Source organism: Pseudorasbora parva, chromosome 24 (assembly GCF_024679245.1).
Source record: "Pseudorasbora parva isolate DD20220531a chromosome 24, ASM2467924v1, whole genome shotgun sequence".
NCBI lineage: Eukaryota > Metazoa > Chordata > Actinopteri > Cypriniformes > Gobionidae > Pseudorasbora > Pseudorasbora parva.
This window is the reverse complement of record NC_090195.1, coordinates 18,221,735-18,244,543: the sequence shown is the minus strand read 5'-3', so window position 1 is coordinate 18,244,543 and position 22,809 is coordinate 18,221,735. Positions and strand designations below refer to the sequence as shown.

Below are 22,809 nucleotides of genomic sequence, written 5' to 3'. Positions count from 1 at the left end.
TATATATAGTGAATTAGTCATGTCAATCACCTGTGTCTTGTCATTCATCTGCCCCTCGTTATCGTCAGTTATCCGGTGTATTTAATTCCTCAGTTTGCCCTCAGTGTTTCTCGGCACTCAGTCATGTATAGCTGTGTTTCATGTTTCCCTGAGTTTATTATTAAAATCCATGTTTCCTGTCCTCCTTCGTCTCTGTGAATTTATCCACGATCACAGTTTGTAACTATATATATATTATATTATTTTATTTTATTTTGTTTTATTTGTTTTTTTAGTACTGTCAGAGTATCTAATGGGCCAAGCTGCTTTTTACTGTTTGGATAAATAATAGTTTGGATATATTTGTATAAATTGGATTTATAATATATTTAGGCATATAAAATGGATTATGCACCTTCCTCGCAGCAGCTCACAAACTAATGTATAATGATGTAAACTGTATTGCCTCATTCCATATCATTTATAAAATATATATATTGATATATCATACAAACTCAGTATACCACCCAGCCCCCTAGTACTTATTTTTTTGTTAATTAAAATAAATAAATGCAAATTTTAATCAATTTAAATATATAAAAATAATAAATACAGACATTCAGATATGTTAATATACATTTTAATAGATATTGTATTTAATTGTTTATTTAATGTCCTCTGCAATGTTTCTCTTTAATTTAATGATTACTTTTTTGAATTGTATTTCTAAACCATAGGTAGTTTGTTTACTAATCATTTATATCTGAAAGTTGGCATTGTGTACTGCAAATGCTGTTGGCTCTTATGATAAATTGCTTGCAATGTTCTTCATTTGCATTTTGCTTAGAATAACAGTATCTGCTACTTGAATAACTGTAAATTTAAGTTAGATAAATGTCCAATTATTAAACGTTTTCTCAATATCTCCTTGGCAAATTAGAATTCAATAAATAGATAAAAAGAACATTGAATACTTAATTTTTTCACACCTTAAAGGGTTAGTTCACCCAAAAATGAAATTGATGTCATTAATGACTCACCCTAATGTCATTACACACCCGTTAGACCTCCGTTCATCTTCGGAACACAGTTTAAGATATTTTATGTTTAGTCCGAGAGCATATGCAAGTGTGCAAGAAAGGGAATAAAAGCATCATCAAAGTAGTCCATATGTGACATCAGTTAGTTGATTAGAATCTCTTGAAGCATCGAAAATACATTTAGGTCCAAAAATCACAAAAACTACGACTTTATTCAGCATTGTTACTTCCTTGTTTGTGTTCAGTCCTCAAATAAAGATTCCGACGTTTGTGAATCAGCGTTTTGATTCATGATTCGGATAGCGTGTCAAACATAGAAATAATATACGTAGACGCCCCATAGACTGACGCTGCCTATTGGAGTGGACGTATCAGCGCAGCGCCATCTTGGGTCCCCAGTGCGCCCCCCCCCCCCCCCCCATTTATTTCTACTGAGGAAGATATATTCTCAACTACAATGATCATAACTCCCAGAGTTTTTACCGGATTTTCACAAGGTTTGGTTTGTTACAAACTGCAGAGACTTAGTTATGATACAGGACGCTGTCACACACATTAAAAAATTCTGCTTTCATGTAGAAAGACTTTTTATTACGACCTTTAACTAAGACATATGGTAGACTATGGCATATTGATAAATGTATAAATGAATGAATATTATATTTTAATAAAGAAACCAGTTTGATTGTTCATTTGAATTTCTCTCTCTCTCTCTCTCTCTCTCACTCTCCCCCCCCCCCCCCTCTCTCTCTCGCACGCATGCACGCACGCACGCAGGCAGGCATATTGATAAATGTATAAATTGTATATTTTAATAAATAAACCAGTTTGATTGTTCATTTGAATTTATTTCTCTCACACAGGCATATTGATACATGTATAAAGTATACATTTATGAATTTTATATTTGAATAAAGAAACGAGTTTGATTTTTCACTTGATTTATTTCTCTCACACACTCACTCACCCACTCACTCAATCACACACACACACACACACACACACACACACACACACACACACACACACACACACACACACACACACACACACACACACACACACACACACACACACACACACACACACACACACACACAGAGACACACAGAGACACACAGACACACACACACACACCTTCTGTAACACATATACATACAAGCTCCCATATATACTGTACCAGCTCAGAATTATTATTTTTTAAAGGCCTAAAGTAAACGTTATAATTCCAGGTCATTCCAGCATCTTACATTACCCTGTCAGGCTTGCAACTGGGACTGGGGAGCTAAAATACTTTAAAAAGAACTGTTTTGCACAGCTTCTTGCGTATGCTTGCACTCTGTAACTCCAGGGTAGTTAATTTTGCGATGTGTTGCAGCCTTACTTTGTGAAATAGGCCTACAGACACCACAAATGACACAAGCATGAAATGATAATGATGTATAAATTGTAAAATAACCTAAATTATTGTTCAGTCTTACTTGTGAAATGTAATCCTATGCGATCTGGTATCAATATTGCGTTATTGCAACCGTAAACTGCATAAAATACGGGCATAATTGCTTGCTCTCCATTGACTCTGATTGACTCTGAATGCTAGGGTTGAGTGGAGAGACCCAACCAATATGGAGGCGACGCTGGATCACGCTGCAGCACGTCATGAGGCATCTACGTATATGATGTCTATGGTGTCAAACTGCTGAAATCACGTGACATTGGCGATCTGAATCATGATTCAATCTGCTGATTCATTACCGTTTGAATCTTTTTTTTTGAGGATTGAACACAAACAAAGAAGAGAAGACAATGCTGAATAAAGTAGTAGTTTTTGTTATTTTTGGACCTAAATGTATTTTCGATGCTTCAAGAGAATTTAATTAACCAACTGATGTCACATATGGACTACTTTGATTATGTTTTTATTCCCTTTCTTGACATGGACAGTATAGTGTGCATACACTTAGAAACGCTGTCGAACTAAATATAAAATATCTTAAACGTTATGAAGATTTTTTGGTGAACTAACCCTTTAAATTGATACTTGCACACTGCGTTCTTGAAGTTTTGACACCCGGGACCTTGAAAGCTTTTAAATTGCTTATGCTCAGGATGATTTCTGTAAACTGTAAACTGACAGCTTTGAAAACTAGCGATCCTGCACAAAACCATTCATAAGTCGCACAGGTATATTTGGGGCAATAGCACACAATACATTGTATTGGTCAAAATGATCGATTCTTCTTTTATGCCAGAAATCATTTGGGTATTAGTAAAGATCATGTTCCATGAAGATATTTTGCAAATTCCCAATCATAAATATATCAAAAATATTTTATTAGTAGTAATATGCCTTGCTAAATACTTCCTTTGGACAACTTTTAAAGATCATTTTCTCAATATTTAGGTTTTTGTTGCATCCTCAGATTACAGTATCTCAGCCAAATATTGTCCTATCCTAACAAAGCATACAAATGTTGTCTCAATATCACCTTAGTAAAGTAGAATTCAACATATAGATAAAAAGAGCATTGATTATTCAAGATTTCACATCTTAAATTGATACTTGCATACTGCCTTAATAAAATGCCTTCTGTTTCTCTCAAATGTTGTGCTTTGTGAAATAGTTTCCTCTGTAATTATAGTCGAACACAGGCGGTGCTGTGCTTATCTTGACAAAGGCTTTATAGAGAAGAGTGATTGATGGGCCTTTTTTTTATATATCGAAACCTTTCAGACTTTTTCTGGCCACCCAGTAAGCCAATTTAGAGTGAATTGAAGGCTGAGAGAAACATTTTGCTCTCTCCTTAAATTTGCTTTTTTGAATCAAGCCTGCAGTCTGCATTTATAGAGGAGAATGTTCCTAGCTGTCTCTTTGAAAAAAGAAAAAAAAATCAATAAAAAGGGTTGAGTCACGGAGATGCGTGTGTCGATCCAGACCACAAGAGAGACACTGGGGGGCACAGACTGTGTTTTCCTAAATGGAACACCTCTGCTCTCTTCTCCGGAGTGGTGTGGGGACACGTTTCTCCATGGACTGTATAATCCTTGTCTGTTTGGGATCAAAAAGTGGGAAGGACACCACGGACTACCCTGCAGACTATAAAAAATATAAATATACGAACTCCAGCAGAGCTCCAATGTTAGATCTCTGTATAAAGGCACACTGGTTGACTGAAAAGAAATGTTAATATCTGCGCCATGAAGCCCTGGTGCTCTGCTCATGAGTGTCGATTTGTATAATAATGTTGTAGACAGATGTTGCAAATTCATAGTGAGTCAGGTTTGCATTTTGTTTACTTCAAAGAGGGTTTTTTTGGGGGGGAGGTTTAAGAAGCAGATGGTTCCCCACATTTACAGTACGTTTCTTATGAGTTTTGTCTGCACAGGCTTGTTGAAGAAACAAACACTTTTATGTTCAAATTTACTGTTTCCTAAGTGAACAGTTTTTAAAGTTTCAGTTAAGATTAATTATGCTATTGATTTATATATTCATATCTGCCATGCTGATGTCTACACTGAAAAAAATGGTGTAGAAAAAAATTTTACGCAGAAATTGCTAGTAAATTTCTCAAACAATTGCTTAGAAAAGGCATTGTTTAATGAAAAACATTAATTATTACTTTTAACCCCTTAAGTGTCACCCCCCCTTTTGAAAATATTCATGAAAATTCACTATCCAAACTTAAATGGTTGCAATTCAAGAATGCTTTGGAATATAGACATAAGTTTGGTCTCATTTTAAAGAAGACAGTCAGCAGAGTATTGCTCAAGTGAAATCACTTCGAAAAATTTAAGTTTAAAAAAGTTATGGAAGTTTAAATGTACTGTAAATCAAATATACTGTACTAGATATTTAATATTTAATATAAAATATATATGTTACAAAATAATGTGGACTCTAAAATTACTATCAAATCAAAGCCATATGTCTAATCAATTTGTGTTCCAAATTTGAAGTTGATATCACAAAAATTGAAGTTCCCATGAGATTTTGTTTAGGCGTTGTACCACAAATAGCCACCGGGTGTCATTGAAATTCCATTGATTTTTTTAAATGGAATTTCCTGTGTCAAATGTATATATTTTTGTGTAAATATCACAAAACAGTTTGCAGATATAGAACCGTGAGACTAAGACCTTTCCGACGATATGCGTTTTGTCAAGATTAAAAAAGGTTTTTATTATAAATTAAAGAAATATGTTAAATAAATATGAAACATGACAACCCCACTTGGGGAGGAGCCCGCTAGAATAATTTAGAGCACCGTTTCCATGGTAATGCAAGGTCCGATTTCAAATCGGTTTGCACAGGATGAATCTTGAGTTCGTAAGCTTTCGAATGATATATAGTTTGTCAACATTAGATTAGGATAAATATAGGATATTTTGTTTTAAACATGCAGTGGCAAATGGCCCCACCGGTGGGCCAGTGACACTTAAGGGGTTAATAGACACAAAAGAGTGAAATCTGAAATACATGCTACTCTCAAAAATAAAGGTTCATTAGCACAGATGGTTCCAGTAAGATCCTTTAACATCCATGGAACCTTTTCATTCTGTACAGAAGAAAAAGCTTATATCGATTTTTAAAATGTACTTCACACAAAGAAAAAAAGGTTCTTTTAAGAACTGCTTACTTAAAGTTTTTGGGGAGAACAAAAATAGCATCACTGCAAAGAAAAAAAGAAAGGGAAAAACTTTTGGATACTTTATTTTTAGAAGTAGTTTTCATTGTGTTGTTGAAATTAAAGTTGTTTGGGGAATACTTTTTTAGCATTATTATTAGTTACTTCAATAGCTAACTTGGAATCGTAATGAACAATATTCTGTACAGTATTTATAAATCTTGTTTCAAGTTATTACATATACTAATATATTTTCAACATTTGAAGTTGTAAAAGCTTAGCTTCAATCAATGCGAGGGTATATGAATAAGCAATAAACCTAAAATAAATGAACAATAACCTAGATTACCAAATGCTGTAGTTTGTGAGTTTAATGCCTAATTCATTAACTAATGTTGACAAATTCAAGCTTATTGTAAACAGAAAGTTTTAACAAAAGCATCCGTTAATTGAATACATGTTAATTATGTAAGTTTTTTATTCATTTAATATTTACAAGTGCCAGCATTTGGTAACAATACACACTCTGTGTAAAGTGGTTGTGTCTCATTTTAGTTACAAGTTTGTCTTGAACTCCTCCCTGTGCAATTTTGGTTAGAAAACTTGTTTAAAAGCAACTTTGCGCCAGAAGACCCCAACATTTACACAGCTGCGGCTTGTCAGATGTTACTTCCTGTACTTAAATAATCTTTGGAACAAGCAAACATATTAATGTCTATTAAAAGGAACAGTCCTTGACAGTTCAAGAAAACAGAAGTTTAAGAGAAACTTTGGCAAGAGTTTTTGAAGTTTTGACAGCCGGGATCTTGAAAGCTTTAAATTGCTTCCATGGGGAGGATTTTTGGAAACTGCCCACATTGTTTTACATCTTCGTGCTCTTTTTAATATGACATTAATTGCTGAAGTGGCTCTTTCAAACTCTTGAATTAAATGTTCTTGCAATAGGATTTGAGTTTTACTCATTTCAATCGATAGTACATAGTAATTTTCATGAAATTATACACTGTAAACAAATTTGTTGGTTTTTATTGGTTTAACTTGAAAAAGTAAGTAACCTTGTTGCCTTAATTTTGCATTTATTGAAATAAAAAATTTGAGTTGATACAATGAAGGAAATTTGTTTAACAAATAGAAACTCAAAATATTATTGGATCTGAACCACATATAAAATTGATAAATCATGAAAATAGCACTAGTTGGCATGTTTCACTGCGTCATCAGAAATAAAACACACACAATTACCTAATATGCTTACAAAATCTTTTAATAATATTTTAATAAAGGTTGTCGAATCTCAAAAAAAATGCATTGTATTACCTCAAAATTTTAATATCAATGAACTCAAAATTTTAAGGCAACCAGATCATTTTTTACAGTGTGTAAACAAAAATAATAATTTTGGTTTAACTTGAAAAAGTAAGTAACCCGGTTGCCTTTAAATTTTGAATTTATTGAAATTAAAAATTTGAGTTGATACCATAAAGTAAATTAGTTTTAATAAATAGAAACTCAAAATATTATTGTATCTAAACCACATTTAAAAAAAAAAAAAGATAAATCATGAAAATAGCACTATTTGGCATTTCACTGAGATGAAGCGTTTCACTGCGTCATCACAAATAAAACAAACAATTAACCAATATGCTTACAAAATGGTTTAATAATATTTGAATAAAGGTTATCGATTCTCAAAAATGTTCATTGTATTAACTAACATTTTTAATTTCAATTAACTCAAAATTTTAAGGCAACCAGGTAACTTATTTTTAAAATATTTTTTACAGTGTATCTTTAACATATAACCAAGTATTCAGTATAGGCTGAAGAAGGACACAAAGATAAACCAAATGTCCATTGGTCGACATGAATGACTACACCCAGGTTTTAAGCTTTTAAATCATCCAGGGACATTTAATTTAGCTTTTCAACGTATGAAACTGCTTCTTAGAAACACTAGGGAACCACATTGAGTGTCTCCACGTTCACTTATGAGTTCCACTCTTGCTGGAGTTATGGCTATCCCATAGAGACATGCAAGATTTATGGAGGAACATTGTGGTAACTGATGCTGTGGATCTTTGGGGAATTCTGGCTTCCCTTTGTATGCCTGAGACTCTCTTCAGAAGAAAAACAACACCACAAGAGTTAGAGGAAGCTTTGTTCTGCAGTAAAGCTGTTTAACTGATTATTGAAATAAAAGATTTTTTTTTTTTTTTTTAAATGATGTAGATCTTTTTAATTCATTTACTAGGTTTTTAAATTATTCAGCATGGTTTGCAAAGCCCAAAGGATAAGAGCGTTAATATTTCCTTATCTGCCTTTCTGTCTTTATATCATAGTAGTTTTGAAGCAAGGCTCTTATGCTCACAAGGCGGTATTTATTTGTTAAAAAATACAGTATAAATAGTATGTTGTAACATAATATTACAATTTTAAATATTTACTATTTTCTGTTTGTATAAATATTCAAATAAATGTATTCCTCTGATGATAAAGCTGAATTTTCAGCATTATTACTCTAGCCATTATTACTCTAGTGTCACATGGTCTTTCAGAGATCAGTCTAACATGCGGATTTGCTGCTAGAGAAACATGTATTCTTATTATGAAGGCTGTAAACAGTTTTTGCTGCTTTTTCTTAAATGATAATATACTTATTAAGATAAGATAATTGCACCCATCGCCTATACAGTATGTGTTAAAGTGACCCTAGTATGCTATTTTAAGTTCTTAATTTTGTTTTGGAAGCCTTGAAATGCTGTTTCATGAATACTGAACTTTTTACACTGTTAGAAAGACTTGGATTCCCATCCTAAACATGGACAAAGTTGTTTTTTTTTTAAAGTTAGACGTTTGATGAGTATTTCTGTGCCAAAAATACTCCTTCCGGTTTCTTATAAGTTTCAGAGTATGCGTCTGTATGACGGCAGATGAGGCAGAATGTACTTTTACCGTGATATTCTCCCGGAAGGAAATTTTTTTTGTTTTCTCGAGGTGGCAAGAACAAGAACAAAGTTCGATCAGGCCAGTACATTCCATACTTCATGAGAAAAGCAGGTGACGATCATCTGCGTTTCTCTGCATTAACCACGCCCACTTTAAATGTATGACCAATCACACAATAGTTCTCGGACACCCACAAGAAAAAAGTTCTGCTCAGGCGATGAGATAACTTTTTTTACAAATATTTTTTTATAGTGTTGTTGGTAAGTAACAGGAAGTGAGACTGGAATTGCAAATTGACAGGGGTTCTTTAATTTAGGAGACAATAACTTTAACTTTAAAACTTTGTAGACCTTTTTACATACATATTTCACAGACTGCTATATTACACACTGCATGAAAGGTAATATTCGAAAAAGCATAATATGGGGCACTTTAATGTGAAACTACATCCTAGAGCTGGAAAAAAGGCAATGACCAGTAGCACAGCTTAACAAATTATAGCATTACTGGAACAGCAAACCCAGCAGATATTCCATTACACAGAGGTAGGTAGGCAAAAGGATGTTAGACAGGCCAAGATTGAGGCTTTGATGCTGAGGCTAGAGGTTAATATGAAAGGCGCCACAACAAGAGCATTTGCATACCATACACCCGCACACAATCAAACATGAATGCACTCATGGTGCCCACTAAGGGAACGGTTATTCAGAAGTATCTGTGTGTCTCTGTTAGTGACATACGCTAACGTGTCATCTTGTTCTGCAGAAATCGAGCCTTGGATCCATCGGTTCAGAGCTGAGGGCACCGTGGATTATTCACAGCTGACTTTTGACCCAGGCCAGAATGAGCTAATCGTGGGCGCAAGGTAATGGCACCTTCTTCCAGCACTGTGTGAAATTTAATTAGGACTCAGTCCATGTCTCAGTATACGAATGAGTGTGTTTCGGTGTCAGAGGTTCTGACAATGTGTCTGCAAAGCCATACATTCATATTTTACTATATTTTCAGCAACACTAAATTTGACACCCACTGCGAAAATGTCACAATTGCCAGGTTTCACATGATTAGCCCAATTCTGACACATAATCTTCACAAAGCCACAAAAATGAAACTGCAGGACTTTTGTGGCAGACAAAGAACAGCATAGACCCTCCTCACCGATAGATACTTTCATAAAAAAAATTGCACCATGATTGTGAGAATTGGATAGGATTTCCTATGTCCAGCTCTAATTAATGAGTGTGATGATTTCCACATAGACTTTCACACTGTCCTGCCATACATCTTCAGCCAAATTAATCTCATATTCCCGATCTGTCAGCAGCCTGGATGGTCTCCAAGCAATTATTTTGTGACAACCGCAGAAACGGTTTGATATGAGGCACTGTAACAGTTCATTCACCCACAGGGCTGAGAGCGGTGGAATAATTACATTTTCTCTGAGAAGCAAGGATTACCGTTCACTTCACTAGTGTTTCATTGTATCTTGAACAGATTGTTGTATTTTTTTTTCTTGAAAGTAACGAGATGGAAAGTGTTAGTTAGCTCTCAGAATCTGCTCCAAGCACATCATTATCAAGTCTGACTCAGCTAAAGAGTTGGAAGTGATGTGGTTGGGATTTTTTGGTTCTCTCTAAACATCAAAATGCCTGGCTAGTGTTACAAAGAAGGGCATGTCAGTGGTAATGGATCAACAACAAAAAAACGCTTGACCTGTTATACAGCAGGAAACACTTGTCGAGCTTTTCCAGATAGACAACTGTGTTCTGATTGTGTTCTTATGACCAGAAAGCTCAGTCAGTCAATTGCAGCTAATGATGTGGACTGCCAATAGATGTCTTGTACTTTGGTTGGAGTTTGGAGACAGCAAACTCCTTCAAACAAGAATGATACAATTATATCTAAAGGAATCTAGTAATGCTCTTTAGATTTGAGGTTGGGAACTAGAGATGCACAATACTTCTACAGTCATATCAATGTCATCCAACAGATGCCATCCTTTTAAATATTATTAAAGGGATAGTTCACCCAAAAATGAAAATTTGATATTTATCTGCTTACCCCCCAGTGTATCCAACATGTACGTGTCTTTGTTTCTTCAGTAGAACACAAATGAAGATTTTTAACTTCAACCGTTGCGGTGTGCCAGTCATATAATGCAAGTGAATGGGTAACAATTCTATGAGAGCAAAAAAAAACATGCTTACACAACATGAACAAAGAGCCCTGTGGCTCATGATGACAAAATGATATCTTAAGACACAAAACGATCAGTTTGTGTGAGAAATTGAGCCGTATTTATCATTTTTTACCTCAAATACAACCCTATATCCAACAGCCTGGAACGCTCTTCACTTCCGGTAAGGAAGATCCTGGCATTGTGTACGAGATTCACTTCTGGCGTTGGCGTAAACTACGCCGGAAGTGATGTCTTTGCATGTACACGACGCCAGATTGTGTATACCGGAAGTGATGTCTTTACATGTACACGACGCCAGAGTGTGTATTAGGGCTGCACGATTTGGGGAAAATATATAATTGCGATTATTCTGGATAAAATTGCGATTGCGATTTAAAATGCGATTATTGTTATTATATATATTTTTTTACAAATGTAAAGTGTGTGTGTATATAACATTTTGTGTTTTTATATTAATGTGACTAATAATTATTATTATGATTATTATTACTGCTAAAATATTTTAAAAAATAAGACGTATTACCATTACAATAACATTTTCATAATTACAAATAAAAAGAGTATGTCAGAATAAATATAACAATATAATACTAATACTAATTATTATTATTTTTGATTTTTGTGATATTTTACAGAAAACTTATTTTACAAAAAAAAAAAAAAAATGCTGGGTTACCTATTAATATGCAGACAGCCTATAACTAAAAACATTAGAAAGGTCTAAGCCTAAGGAGTTATTGTAAAAAAAAAAAAAAAAAAAAAAAAAAAAGATATATGTGTGTGTGTGTGTGTGTGTGTGTGTGTGTGTGTGTGTGTGTGTGTGTGTGTGTGTGTGTGTGTGTGTGTGTGTGTGTGTGTGTTGTTTATCTGTGATTTCAATTTCTTAAAGTCTGTCTTTAATATGAAATATTAACCTCTTGTGCATCCACTGTGGGGGAAAAACTCCTGTACATTGAAGAAAAACATGGATTGTCCAATAAATTTATAATTTTTTAAGTTTATTAAGTTTTATTTATTAAGTATAATTTTTTCTTATTATTGATTATCCAAAGTTTTTAATTCATACTTAAAAGCCAGAGGGCGCCCTCAAGCGGAAAACGCCACATTTGCCTCATTGCCAAGTAATGACGTTCTGTAAACAGAAGATAGAGACGCTTTGATTAAAGATGACGACAATAAACACGACTGCAGCAAAATATGGTGTATTTGAGTTCTTCAAGCCGTCAAAGGTATTTTCATAATAATAAAGTGTATTATAATGCAGTGCTGATTGAGATAGAATACTATAAAATAACGCATCGTCTGCCTCACTCTGATGAGAAGCCACATCAGCTCACACACACTCGACTGACGATATAAAGTGAGGTAAAACATGTTATTAAACGTTGTCTTTTGTTGAACAGGTTTATGAACGCTTCACTAGTTTGTGAAGATGTTTGACTCGTGTTGCTTTTTCAAGTGCACGTTATAAACGACTCAAACTCGCAGTCTTTCAGACGGAGCAGTGTTACTCCTGACCACAGAGACGCTCTTAGCTAACACACTGGACATTTATTTATTTAATTAAAATCGCAGCCTTTGAGCTTTCATAATCGCACATAAGCCAAATCGCGATTGCGGTTCGATTTCGATTAATCGTGCAGCCCTAGTGTGTATGTTGACTTTCCTTACCGTAAGTGAAGAACGCTACAGGCTGTTGGATATAGCATTGTATTGTGAGGTAAAAAATTATATACAGTAAATACGTCTCGATTTCTCACACAAACTGATCGTTTTGTGTCTTAAGATATCAATGTGTCATCATTAGCCAAAGGACTCTTTGTGCATGTTGTCTAAGGAAGTTTTTTTTTTTTTTTTTTTTTTGCTCTCATAGAATTGTTACCCATTCGCATGCATTATATGACTGGTTATTAGATCAGTTTATCCCTACTGAGACCAAATGACAGTCCTTTCCAGCAATTTGTGGAGGTCACAATCACAGGAAACAACACCTTATGTTGATCGCACATCTTTTCTGTGGTTAATGTGTCCATCACAATAGATAGGATGATTCAGGCGCTGTGGATCAATATTGTTCAAACCGAGCTATGAAGAGGAAAATGAAAGTCTTGTCTTGGTTGAACTCCATGACGCTTTCAGCTCGACTGGTTGTCCCTGGAGCAGATGGGTTTTCAGTGCTCAAGGCCTTAGAAACGCACGCACAGTCAGGCCTAATGGACTGTGTGAAGGTTCTCCAGCTGAGCTGCTGCTTCATCAAGGTCACTGAACAACAGGCTTCTCGTGAAGATACTCAGCAGCTCAAAGAACATTTCTGCCAATTACCAACAGCAGACCGAGCAGACCTGTCAAAGTACAGACACTTAGAATGTGGAATACTGAGTCATTCCTCAAGCTTGCTGCTCATAGAACATTTCTATTAACCAATCAAATTGTAGAGTGTATGGGCGTTTTCCTCACATTAGGGGTATCTTATGGTTATGGATACATACTTTATGAATAGGGATACTTTTCCAGGACCAACAAAGAATAATGATTCAAAAGAAGTTGAGCTACTGGGCTAGATCACATTGTGCAGAACTGTATTCAAATTCAGCAACAAAAAGAAATAGTAATTAATAACAATGAGCACAGTAGGATCAGAATACCTCTATTGATAGTGAAGTTGCATGGTCATTACTAGAATAATGGCCTAGTGGTCTGTGCAGAGGAGCTATTGATAGTGAGAAGCTCAAAAGGCTTTAGCGGTAATGCAGTGAAACACAATCAATAGACATGTCGAATCGGTAAGTGGACCTTAATCACAGCAACCTGATTTATCATGTACTTTCTTATACAATAAGACAGGGTCTGCTTTCAGGTTATACCATATTGTTTTAGCGAATGTGTTTGTGCTTCCGTCGTTCACAGATGAATGTGAAATCATGTTAGACGGATATGCGATTTTGTAGTTCCACTTATAAAATTGCATTTAAGATTAGAGTTGACAGAACATTATTGCTACACTAGATCGTATACTCAATCCCAAACATTTGGAGGAACAAATTTAGTTGCTTTGCTTCCCTGAATTAAAATGCAGACAGCATTTACAATCCTCTGCTGCTCCAAACAAGCATCTTATCCTTAGGCAAGGTCCAGCATCGGCTCATTAAAGTGACAGTAGGCAAGACTGCACACTTTGCATAAGAGGTTTTGGATTCTAACACGCGGTTAGCCTTCAGCCAGGTATACGGATCACATGAAAAACCAAACTGTTACGCCAAGTAATATTGAAAGTGGATGTGTATACGGAGCATATTCATGTGATTTATTCAGCAATTAATTTGGCAATTTAGTTCTGAATCATCTGTTTTATTTATAGACTTGTTTATCTCTGAAAAAGCTTGAAACGTTCCTTTCACAACATTGGCCAATTGCTATTACACATGGATTCACTCGAAACGTTGCAAACCATAAATATCTCTATTTATAACCGCAATACCCGCCCACCCGCTGAGACAACTTGTGTTCTGATTTTGAGATGAAATTCATACTTTTTTTTGTCTTTTTTTCAGAAATCATCTCTTCAGGCTGCATTTAGAGGATCTTTCATTGATCCAGGTGGGTGAAAAAGTGTATGTCTGTGTCTTTCTGTCTGTCTTTTCTGGAATTGCTCAGACAGCCCTAACACCCAGGATGAGACTAACATGTGTTGCTGCCACCATGTGTGAATGCCAATTACAGTGACTTCATAAGCTTTGCCTATTTAAAAGTTGTCAGTTCGGCACAATGCAGACGTGACTGGTGTGTGTGCCCCGTGGGCTGGCGCTGTCTGTTAAAACCATATGTAAACTTTCCCTGGGCTCTGTTTTGCATTCGTGTTGTTTGAAAGCTATTAACAGCTCTTTATTTGGGTGACCAGATGTCAGTTTGTGCTAAATTAAAATTTTAATGCCGGCAAACAATCATGTTCTTTGAACCCCTGATACTAGCATCGTATTGGGCATTGATAATGATGTTCACTAATAAATATGATGAGGCTGAAAAGGATTAGGGAGTCTTAAGAAGTGTTAACACTGACTGCGATTAATTGCTGGATGTTGTTGTGTCTGTGCTTTACAAGGTGGCAGATCATTTTCCCCCAAAAAGGCTTATTAAAAGGAGGAAATTATTGTATTGTTATTTCTTTAAAAAAGCAATGTAGCAGTTTTGTCAGATTTTCATAATTATTAGTTATAGTCATATTTTTACTATTTACTTATTTATTAATGTAATGTTGAACATGAAGAGAAAAAAAACAGAACAAGAAATGTTAGAAAATGTTAATATTTGTATCTTTTTGAATTTCATATCTTATGTAATAGACAATAGCATCCACGTAACCCAGAGAACAAAAATAGATAAGTTAACGGAGGCAAACTAGTGAGAGCTGTACAGGTAAACTCCCTCACGTCAAGAGACGCTCTAAGTAGTGCCTTGTTCAAAAGCGTTCAGCCTTTAGCCTCATTGTAAGAGCATCACAGTCCCATGCGGAAAGACCCGAGTTCGAGCCCCGCTTTGAGCGTTTGGTGCAAACTAAAGAAATTATAATTTCACAATCAGTTTGTCTGTTGTGATTTTACCTTCAAAAAAGTGTGATAACGTATTTGCAGCCATGTTTTATTTTGGGATGAATTGAGAGCCTTTAATTTGAGAAGTACTGAAAGGCATTCAAAAGCTAGACACACCTCTAAAAGAGCCCTCATGAAATGTGTGGTATGGAAAAACGAACAGTTGAGCATTGAAACGTTTGCGTACATCACGGAGCCTCAGCACCAGCACGTGAACAAAAACAACTCAAATTCAGCGACCTTTTTTAAAATAAAATTTTTTGACAAGACAACCAGCAAAAAGAGGTGCTGTGCTTCGTCTCGTGTGGTGCCGTCTGATATTCAATTCTTTACAAACAGCCACAACTTTGTTGCGGATTAGACACACCAGCTTTGCATTCACAAAACCAGGTAGGATGAACACACAGTTGCCCTATTTTTTGCTGTCGACGTTCCTCTTTAGATTTAGATAGTTCTAGCTTAAATAAATATAAGTGTACCTCCACCACGCAAATAATTAAAAAATGCAATTTAGTACATGATGATGCCGAGGAATAATTTTCAGTGTAAGGCTACGTCAAATAATCATTGCAAGTTATGCTTCATTGTGTAACAAGCTAATTAAAATACACATTTATTATTCACAATATGGAAAGGGGAAATAAAACACAATTTAAGACCATGACTCAAACATGCCATTAATTGGCTTATTCAAGTCCTCTTTTATTTTATTTTGTTATTTTTATCCATTCCGAGTCGACCACATGTATGTTTTAGCAAGATGGTCTGTGTTGCAAGTTGTTGAGTGAAGATACTTGCCAGGTTATGTGTCACTACTGCTTCATTCATTTATCCAAATTAGGCAATTCTAGTTTTTTTCATAAATGTATTTCTTATATTTTCAACTATAATTATTGATTATATTCTGGCCCACTATCTAGTGGCAACATTTTTTGGGGGGCCGCGGCCAAATATACTTGCCGACCCCTGCAGTATAGCATATTTTATATTTCTTTAATATACATATACATATAGCTTGTTTAACAAATATTAGAAGTAAAAAAATAAACATTTATAAGTAATTCAAGTGTAATGGCACTGGATCTCCTGCTAGAGATCCTCATGCTGGAGATCCAGTAATTCAAGTGTAATGGCACTGGATCTCGTGCTGGAGATCCTCTTGCTGGAGATCCAGTAATTCAAGTGTAATGGCACTGGATCTCGTGTTAGAGCTTGTATCATGTTCAGCGGGGGAACTTCTTACTTCAGACGCTCAACCCAGGAATTGGGTAGAAAAATAACCCAATATTCTTTTAGAGTGTAAGAATTAATATATGATATTTCTTTAAAAAAATACTTTTTACCTCAAAAATCTTTTTGAATATGATTGACTTTAGGTGAAATGGGACAAGATTTTCTAACAGCTTGCTCCAGCGCAAACCCTCTTTTAGCATTAAAAAACTACCGTCAGGATTTACTCGAAGCAGTTAAAAATTTGCGCTGAAAAAGCGTGGACACAGTTATTTTTGCGCCTGACTTACTGCATATTAATACTGCAAGAGTTTCCCTTTCCAATACAAAATGTATGGGAGGAGAGTATTTAAATCATGATTTACTAAGTTTCTGTGCTATTCAATTTACTGAGATGTGTGCCATTATTTTCCGCCCCATGTCTTAAACCAGGGGCTAATTTGCTCTGCTCTTGGTAGATTGCGTAGGTCATTATGGAAATGATCCGACTGCATCTGTGTTCTTTAATTTGCACGTCGTCAGTAGATCACGCGCAGAACTTTCCACTCCCATCGACACTTTTATGGGATTGCGCTCTCGTACTGATTTGCCCTGTTTAGTAAATCTGGCTCTTTGTTACTTATCACTTGAAAACTCTGCTAGAGTGAACGTCGATTTAGACTCTCCGCATGTTCTACTTCTATAAAGGCCAGGACTATCAAGTCCTATTAATGAGCCCAGTTTAAAAGGCAAATGGACCTGAAAGAAGACCTGCATATCTCCCAAATTGGAACTTATTCCCTTAACAAATTTCAAACATAATTACCCAAGAGTAATGGCTGTCCTGTGATAGCTGCAGCAGGCAAGTTACTTTCTCTCTCCTATTGCATTAAACATCTTATAACCCTGTAAATAACCATCCAAACATTGACATGTTGGGAAATTTATTTGAAGCCTTTCCCAGTGTGAAGAAGTGGACTCTTTGAGGCCTCCAATGGAGCCAAACACTGGCTGTTTAACAACTTAAACATCATGGGGGCTTCTCAAAAAGCTGACCTCCTGGGGAAAAGAGCAAACAGACCAGACACAACTTTGGAGATGCCTTTTGTTCTGACCTGCTCACCAGCATCCCAAAGATGAGCCCTGCCATTCCTCTCCAGCCAATCCTTTCTTCCTTAATAGAATTCCTTCACAGCATGGTGTCTTGTGTGTACTTTTTCTTTTTTTGGTCTTTTAATGCCCTTTGTCACTTCTACAGCTGACTTTGCTAAAGGGTTCTCTGAAAAGAGATGTTTTGATGAGAGTTTCCCAGTTTAACTTGACCCAAGGCCCAATTTCTTTGCGGGATGCAAGTACTTATAGGTTGTTTGTGTTTTTAAGCATTCATGTCTTTGATCTGGGGTAAAAAGGACAGTATTGCATAAATGTTGCATAAAGAATTTTGTAAGGTTTTCGTTGAATATGGGTTTTTTAGAATCTGTCGTACGAGCGTTTCTTCTCCTCTTATACTGTGCAACAACTTTCAAAGAATACTAGGGATATCACAGCCGACGGGATAATATGAATGATGCCGGAAATATGGTGCAATGAGTGAAAAGTCCAGAGACCTGAGAAGGAAATGACCTAGAAAGTACAGCTTTTATCCTTCATTGATCTCACAGAATAGAGCTTTCAGTATCAATGATGCATCAGCAATAGGAAAAATAAACCCGCAGAGTGACCCATCATGTCTGCAACACCTCCGCTAGTGTTTAAGAGCACAGGTTTGTGAAGCATTAAAAGCCTTTTAATGGCAGGATAAATGTGGAAGCACTATAGCAGACGTACCGTGATAGTATATAACCATTATGTGTACATGGGCAGGGCACATTTTATTTCATGGGTCATTGTACAAAATGTTTGTCTTATGCAGACCTCCTGCAAATGCAAATGTGTAAAAAAGATTTTAAAATTCAATACCTGAAAAAAAATAGTTTGTTTCCTTTTTTGTTTTATTTCTAATAGCTGCCGTCTATACATATATTTAACATCTATCTATCTGTCTAAAAACTGTTTTGAATATGATTGACTTTAGGTGACATGGGACAAGATTTTCTAACAGCTTGCTCCAGCGCAAACCTCTTTTAGCATTAAAAAACTACCGTCAGGATTTACTCGAAGCAGTTAAAAATTTGCGCTGAAAAAGCATGGACACAGTTATTTTTGCTCCTGACCTTACTGGATATTAATTTGCAAGAGTTTCCCTTTCCGATACAAAATGTATGGGAGGAGAGTATTTAAATCATGATTTACTACGTTTCTGTGCTAGTCAATTTACTGAGATGTGTGCCATTATTTTCCGCCCCATGTCTTAAACCAGGGGCTAATTTGCTCTGCTCTTGGTAGATTGCGTAGGTCATTATGGAAATGATCCGACTGCATCTGTGTTCTTTAATTTGCACGTCGTCAGTAGATCACGCGCAGAACTTTCCACTCCCATCGACACTTGGGGGGACACAAATGGGATTGCGCTCTCGTACTGATTTGCCCTGTTTAGTAAATCTGGCTCTTTGTTACTTGTCACTTGAAAACTCTACTAGAGTGAACGTCGATTTAGACTCTCCGCATGTTCTACTTCTATAAAGCCCAGGACTATCAAGTCCTATTAATGAGCCCAGTTTAAAAGGCAAATGCAGCCTCCTGCAAATGCAAATGTGTAAAAAAGATTTTAAAATTCAATAGCTGAAAATTTTTTGTTTGTTTCCTTTTTTGTTTTATTTCTAATAGCTGCCTTCTATACATATATTTAATATCTATCTATCTATCTGTCTATCTATCTATCTATCTATCTATCTATCTATCTATCTATCTATCTATCTATCTATCTATCTATCTATCTATCTATCTATCTATCTATCTATCTATCTATCTATCTATCTATCTATCTATCTATCCCTCCGTCCGTCCGTCCGTCCGTCCGTCCGTCCGTCCGTCACAGTGGTATCGGAGCTGTTCTCTGTAAGTGTGTATGTATTTTTAGGGATAAAGGTAATGCCTGTTGATCCAAAATTAAGTTTGGCATCATAATTTACCATGACTTTAGTTTCCTGCAGGTCTCCTTGACATATTAATGAAAAGCAGATTCAGATCAGAGATTGTTGAAAGATGCCTCTCTGGAAGGTGGGACAGGTCAGATTAGAAGGGAATGTCTCGGATGAATTTAATTTTATTAGAAATCTTCATAATAAGAAAAAAGTAAGAGGTCACAAAGTGATGGGCACAAAGAAATAAAGAGTGGTGCAAACGGTCATTGCAAATGTACACACTCGTATGTTGAGATACTGAGTTTGCAAACTCGCTGACAGGTCCAGATGATGTCCTCTAATGCTTGTCCTCTGTGTATCGTTTTTGTTCTGTCAGGCTGCCGTCCACAAGAGAGATGAGGAAAGCAGGTTGTCAGATGTGGTTTCACAATGTTAACCTGCTTGTTGATAGACAAACTTCAGATGGACTAATTTGCAATAGATTTTGTATTTGAAAAATGGGCAAATGGTAACTTGTATATATTAATATACACTCGCCTAAAGGATTATTAGGAACACCGTACTAATACTGTGTTTGACCCCCTTTTCACCTTCAGAACTGCCTTAATTCCATGTGGCATTGATTCAACAAGGTGCTGAAAGCATTCTTTAGAAATGTTGGCCCATATTGATAGGATAGCATCTTGCAGTTGATGGAGATTTGTGGGATGCACATCCAGGGCACAAAGCTCCCGTTCCACCACATCCCAAAGATGCTCTATTGGGTTGAGATCTGGTGACTGTGGGGGCCATTTTAGTACAGTGAACTCATTTTCATGTTCAAGAAACCTATTTGAAATGATTTGAGCTTTGTGACATGGTGAGTTATCCTGGTGGAAGTAGCCATCAGAGGATGGGTACATGGTGGTCATAAAGGGATGGACATGGTCAGAAACAATGCTCAGGTAGGCCGTGGCATTTAAACGATGGCCAGTTGGCACTAAGGGCCCTAAAGTGTGCCAAGAAAACATCCCCCACACCATTACACCAACACCAGCCTGCACAGTTATAACAAGGCATGATGGATCCATGTTCTCGTTCTGTTTACACCAAATTCTGACTACCATCTGAATGTCTCAACAGAAATCGAGACTCATCAGACGAGGCAACATTTTTCCAGTCTTCAACTGTCCAATTTTGGTGATCTTCTGCAAATTGTAGCCTCTTTTTCCTATTTGTAGTGGAGATAAGTGGTACCCGGTGGGGTCTTCTGCTGTTGTAGCCCATCCGCCTCAAGGTTGTGCGTGTTGTGGCTTCACAAATGCTTTGCTGAATACCTCAGTTGTAACGAGTGTTTATTTCAGTCAAAGTTGCTCTTCTATTAGCTTGAATCAGTCGGCCCATTCTCCTCTGACCTCTAGCATCAACAAGGCATTTCCGCCCACAGGACTGCTGCATACTGGATGTTTTTCCCTTTTCACACCGCTCTTTGTAAACCCTAGAAATGGTTGTGTGTGAAAATCCCAGTAACTGAGCAGATTGTGAAATACTCAGACCGGCCCATCTGGCACCAACATCCATGCCACACTTAAAATTGCTTAACTCACCTTTCTTTCCCATTCTGACATTCAGTTTGGAGTTCAGGAGATTGTATTGACCAGTACCACACCCCTAAATGCATTGAAGCAACTGCCATGTGATTGGTTGATTAGATAATTGCATTAATGAGAAATTGAACAGGTGTTCCTAATAATCCTTCAGGTGAGTGTATATTAAAGTTAATATGTACCGCTATCATGGTGCATAGAAAATGCACAATGAATGTTAAATTATTGATTCCTGAACCAGTGTTAAAGGGGACCTATTAGATAAAATTCACTTTTGTATGTGTATACAACCACCCTATAATGGTAAAAAAAAATCTACCACTCTTATTTTTTAGCCCCATAAATAATAAGCAGTGTCTCAGAACAAGCCGTGTACAGATTGTAGCTTTTGTGACTTCACATGCTTAGGCCCCACCCACAACTGATGATGGACTCTGCCCTATTAGCATAGACCCACTCTGAGTGAGCTGTCCACCATGTTTATCTCCTCACCAGAGCATTTAACAGCAGCATTCAAGTACACTGTAAACCCGGATAAGTAGAATCTACTTAAAAAAACCAAGGTAACTCGTTGCCTTAAATTTTTTAAGTAATGAAGCATTAGTTGAATAAGTGAAGTGGACTGCCTTCAATGTACTTAAGCCCATAATGGAATGGAATAGAAGATTTAAGTTGAATGTACTTATAACTGAGTTACAGTAACTGAAGATACTTAGTTTAAACAATCATCCATCTCATGGAAATTTGTATTAATATTTCCAAAATATTAATAACTGATTTGACAACCACAGCATTAGACTCTGCATGAGATCAGGGATTCTGCCAATACATGATGATGTTATCATCGTCAATGATTAAACAACATCACTTGATATTTTCTCTTGACTTTGTGTTCCTTCCCAAGGTGTCTCTCAAACACAAAGCAGCCAGAGAAACATTATATTATTATTATACAGTCAAGGGTCAAGAGCCCAACTAAAGCAAACACTTATCTCCATCATGGTGACTTCCAACGAAACTATTATTTTCATTAAAACAGAAATAAAGTCAGTCTGGTTAGTTATAAGTTAGTTCACATATTATTATTATGTTTAGTAACTTACAAATTTTTACTTACCGATTTTAAGATTGCACACAATGAACAAGTCTCCATCTTAATTTAAATCAGCAACAAGAAAAGGACCGCCTTTTGTAAATGTCCTCCAATCAGTGAGTTAGTTCTTGTTGCCAGACAGAACTCCTTGCATGGCCAATCACATCAAAGCAAAACCAGAGCGAGCTATTTTAATTAATTATGATTTTGAGTTCATTCAACTTGAAATCTTAAGTTTATGTATTTTGTAGGATAATAGGTTATACTAACTTATATTTTTTGAGTTTTTGGACTAAACTAGTAATATTTAGTCAAGATTACTTGATTTGTTTAAGTAAAGACAACATTAGGGTTTACAGTGTAAGACATGTATTCTTATTAATAAGAATAAGAGCAGTCTGTTTTTGTTTTGTTTTTTGATTCATATTAACAGCATATTGTATATAGCAGTATTGCGCTGCTTTCACTTTAATTCACAGATCTATTATACATATGCAATTTCTTTATTTGTTTACGTAAACG

The 22,809-nt window shown here is 36.0% G+C and overlaps 1 protein-coding gene across 2 annotated transcripts in view; it reads left to right on the top strand.

Moving 5' to 3' along the window:
• Nucleotides 1-22,809, top strand: part of sema5a (sema domain, seven thrombospondin repeats (type 1 and type 1-like), transmembrane domain (TM) and short cytoplasmic domain, (semaphorin) 5A) — a 203,029-nt gene that overhangs the window by 76,913 nt on the left and 103,307 nt on the right. For both annotated transcript variants that reach the window (XR_010901397.1, XM_067434775.1), the window contains exons 3-4: nt 9,356-9,455; nt 14,342-14,387. Coding sequence is in view for 1 of the 2 variants with exons in the window: in XM_067434775.1 (XP_067290876.1) it covers nt 9,356-9,455; nt 14,342-14,387 (146 nt within the window). In the remaining variant the exon portion in view is untranslated. The remainder of the gene's footprint in view (nt 1-9,355; nt 9,456-14,341; nt 14,388-22,809) is intronic.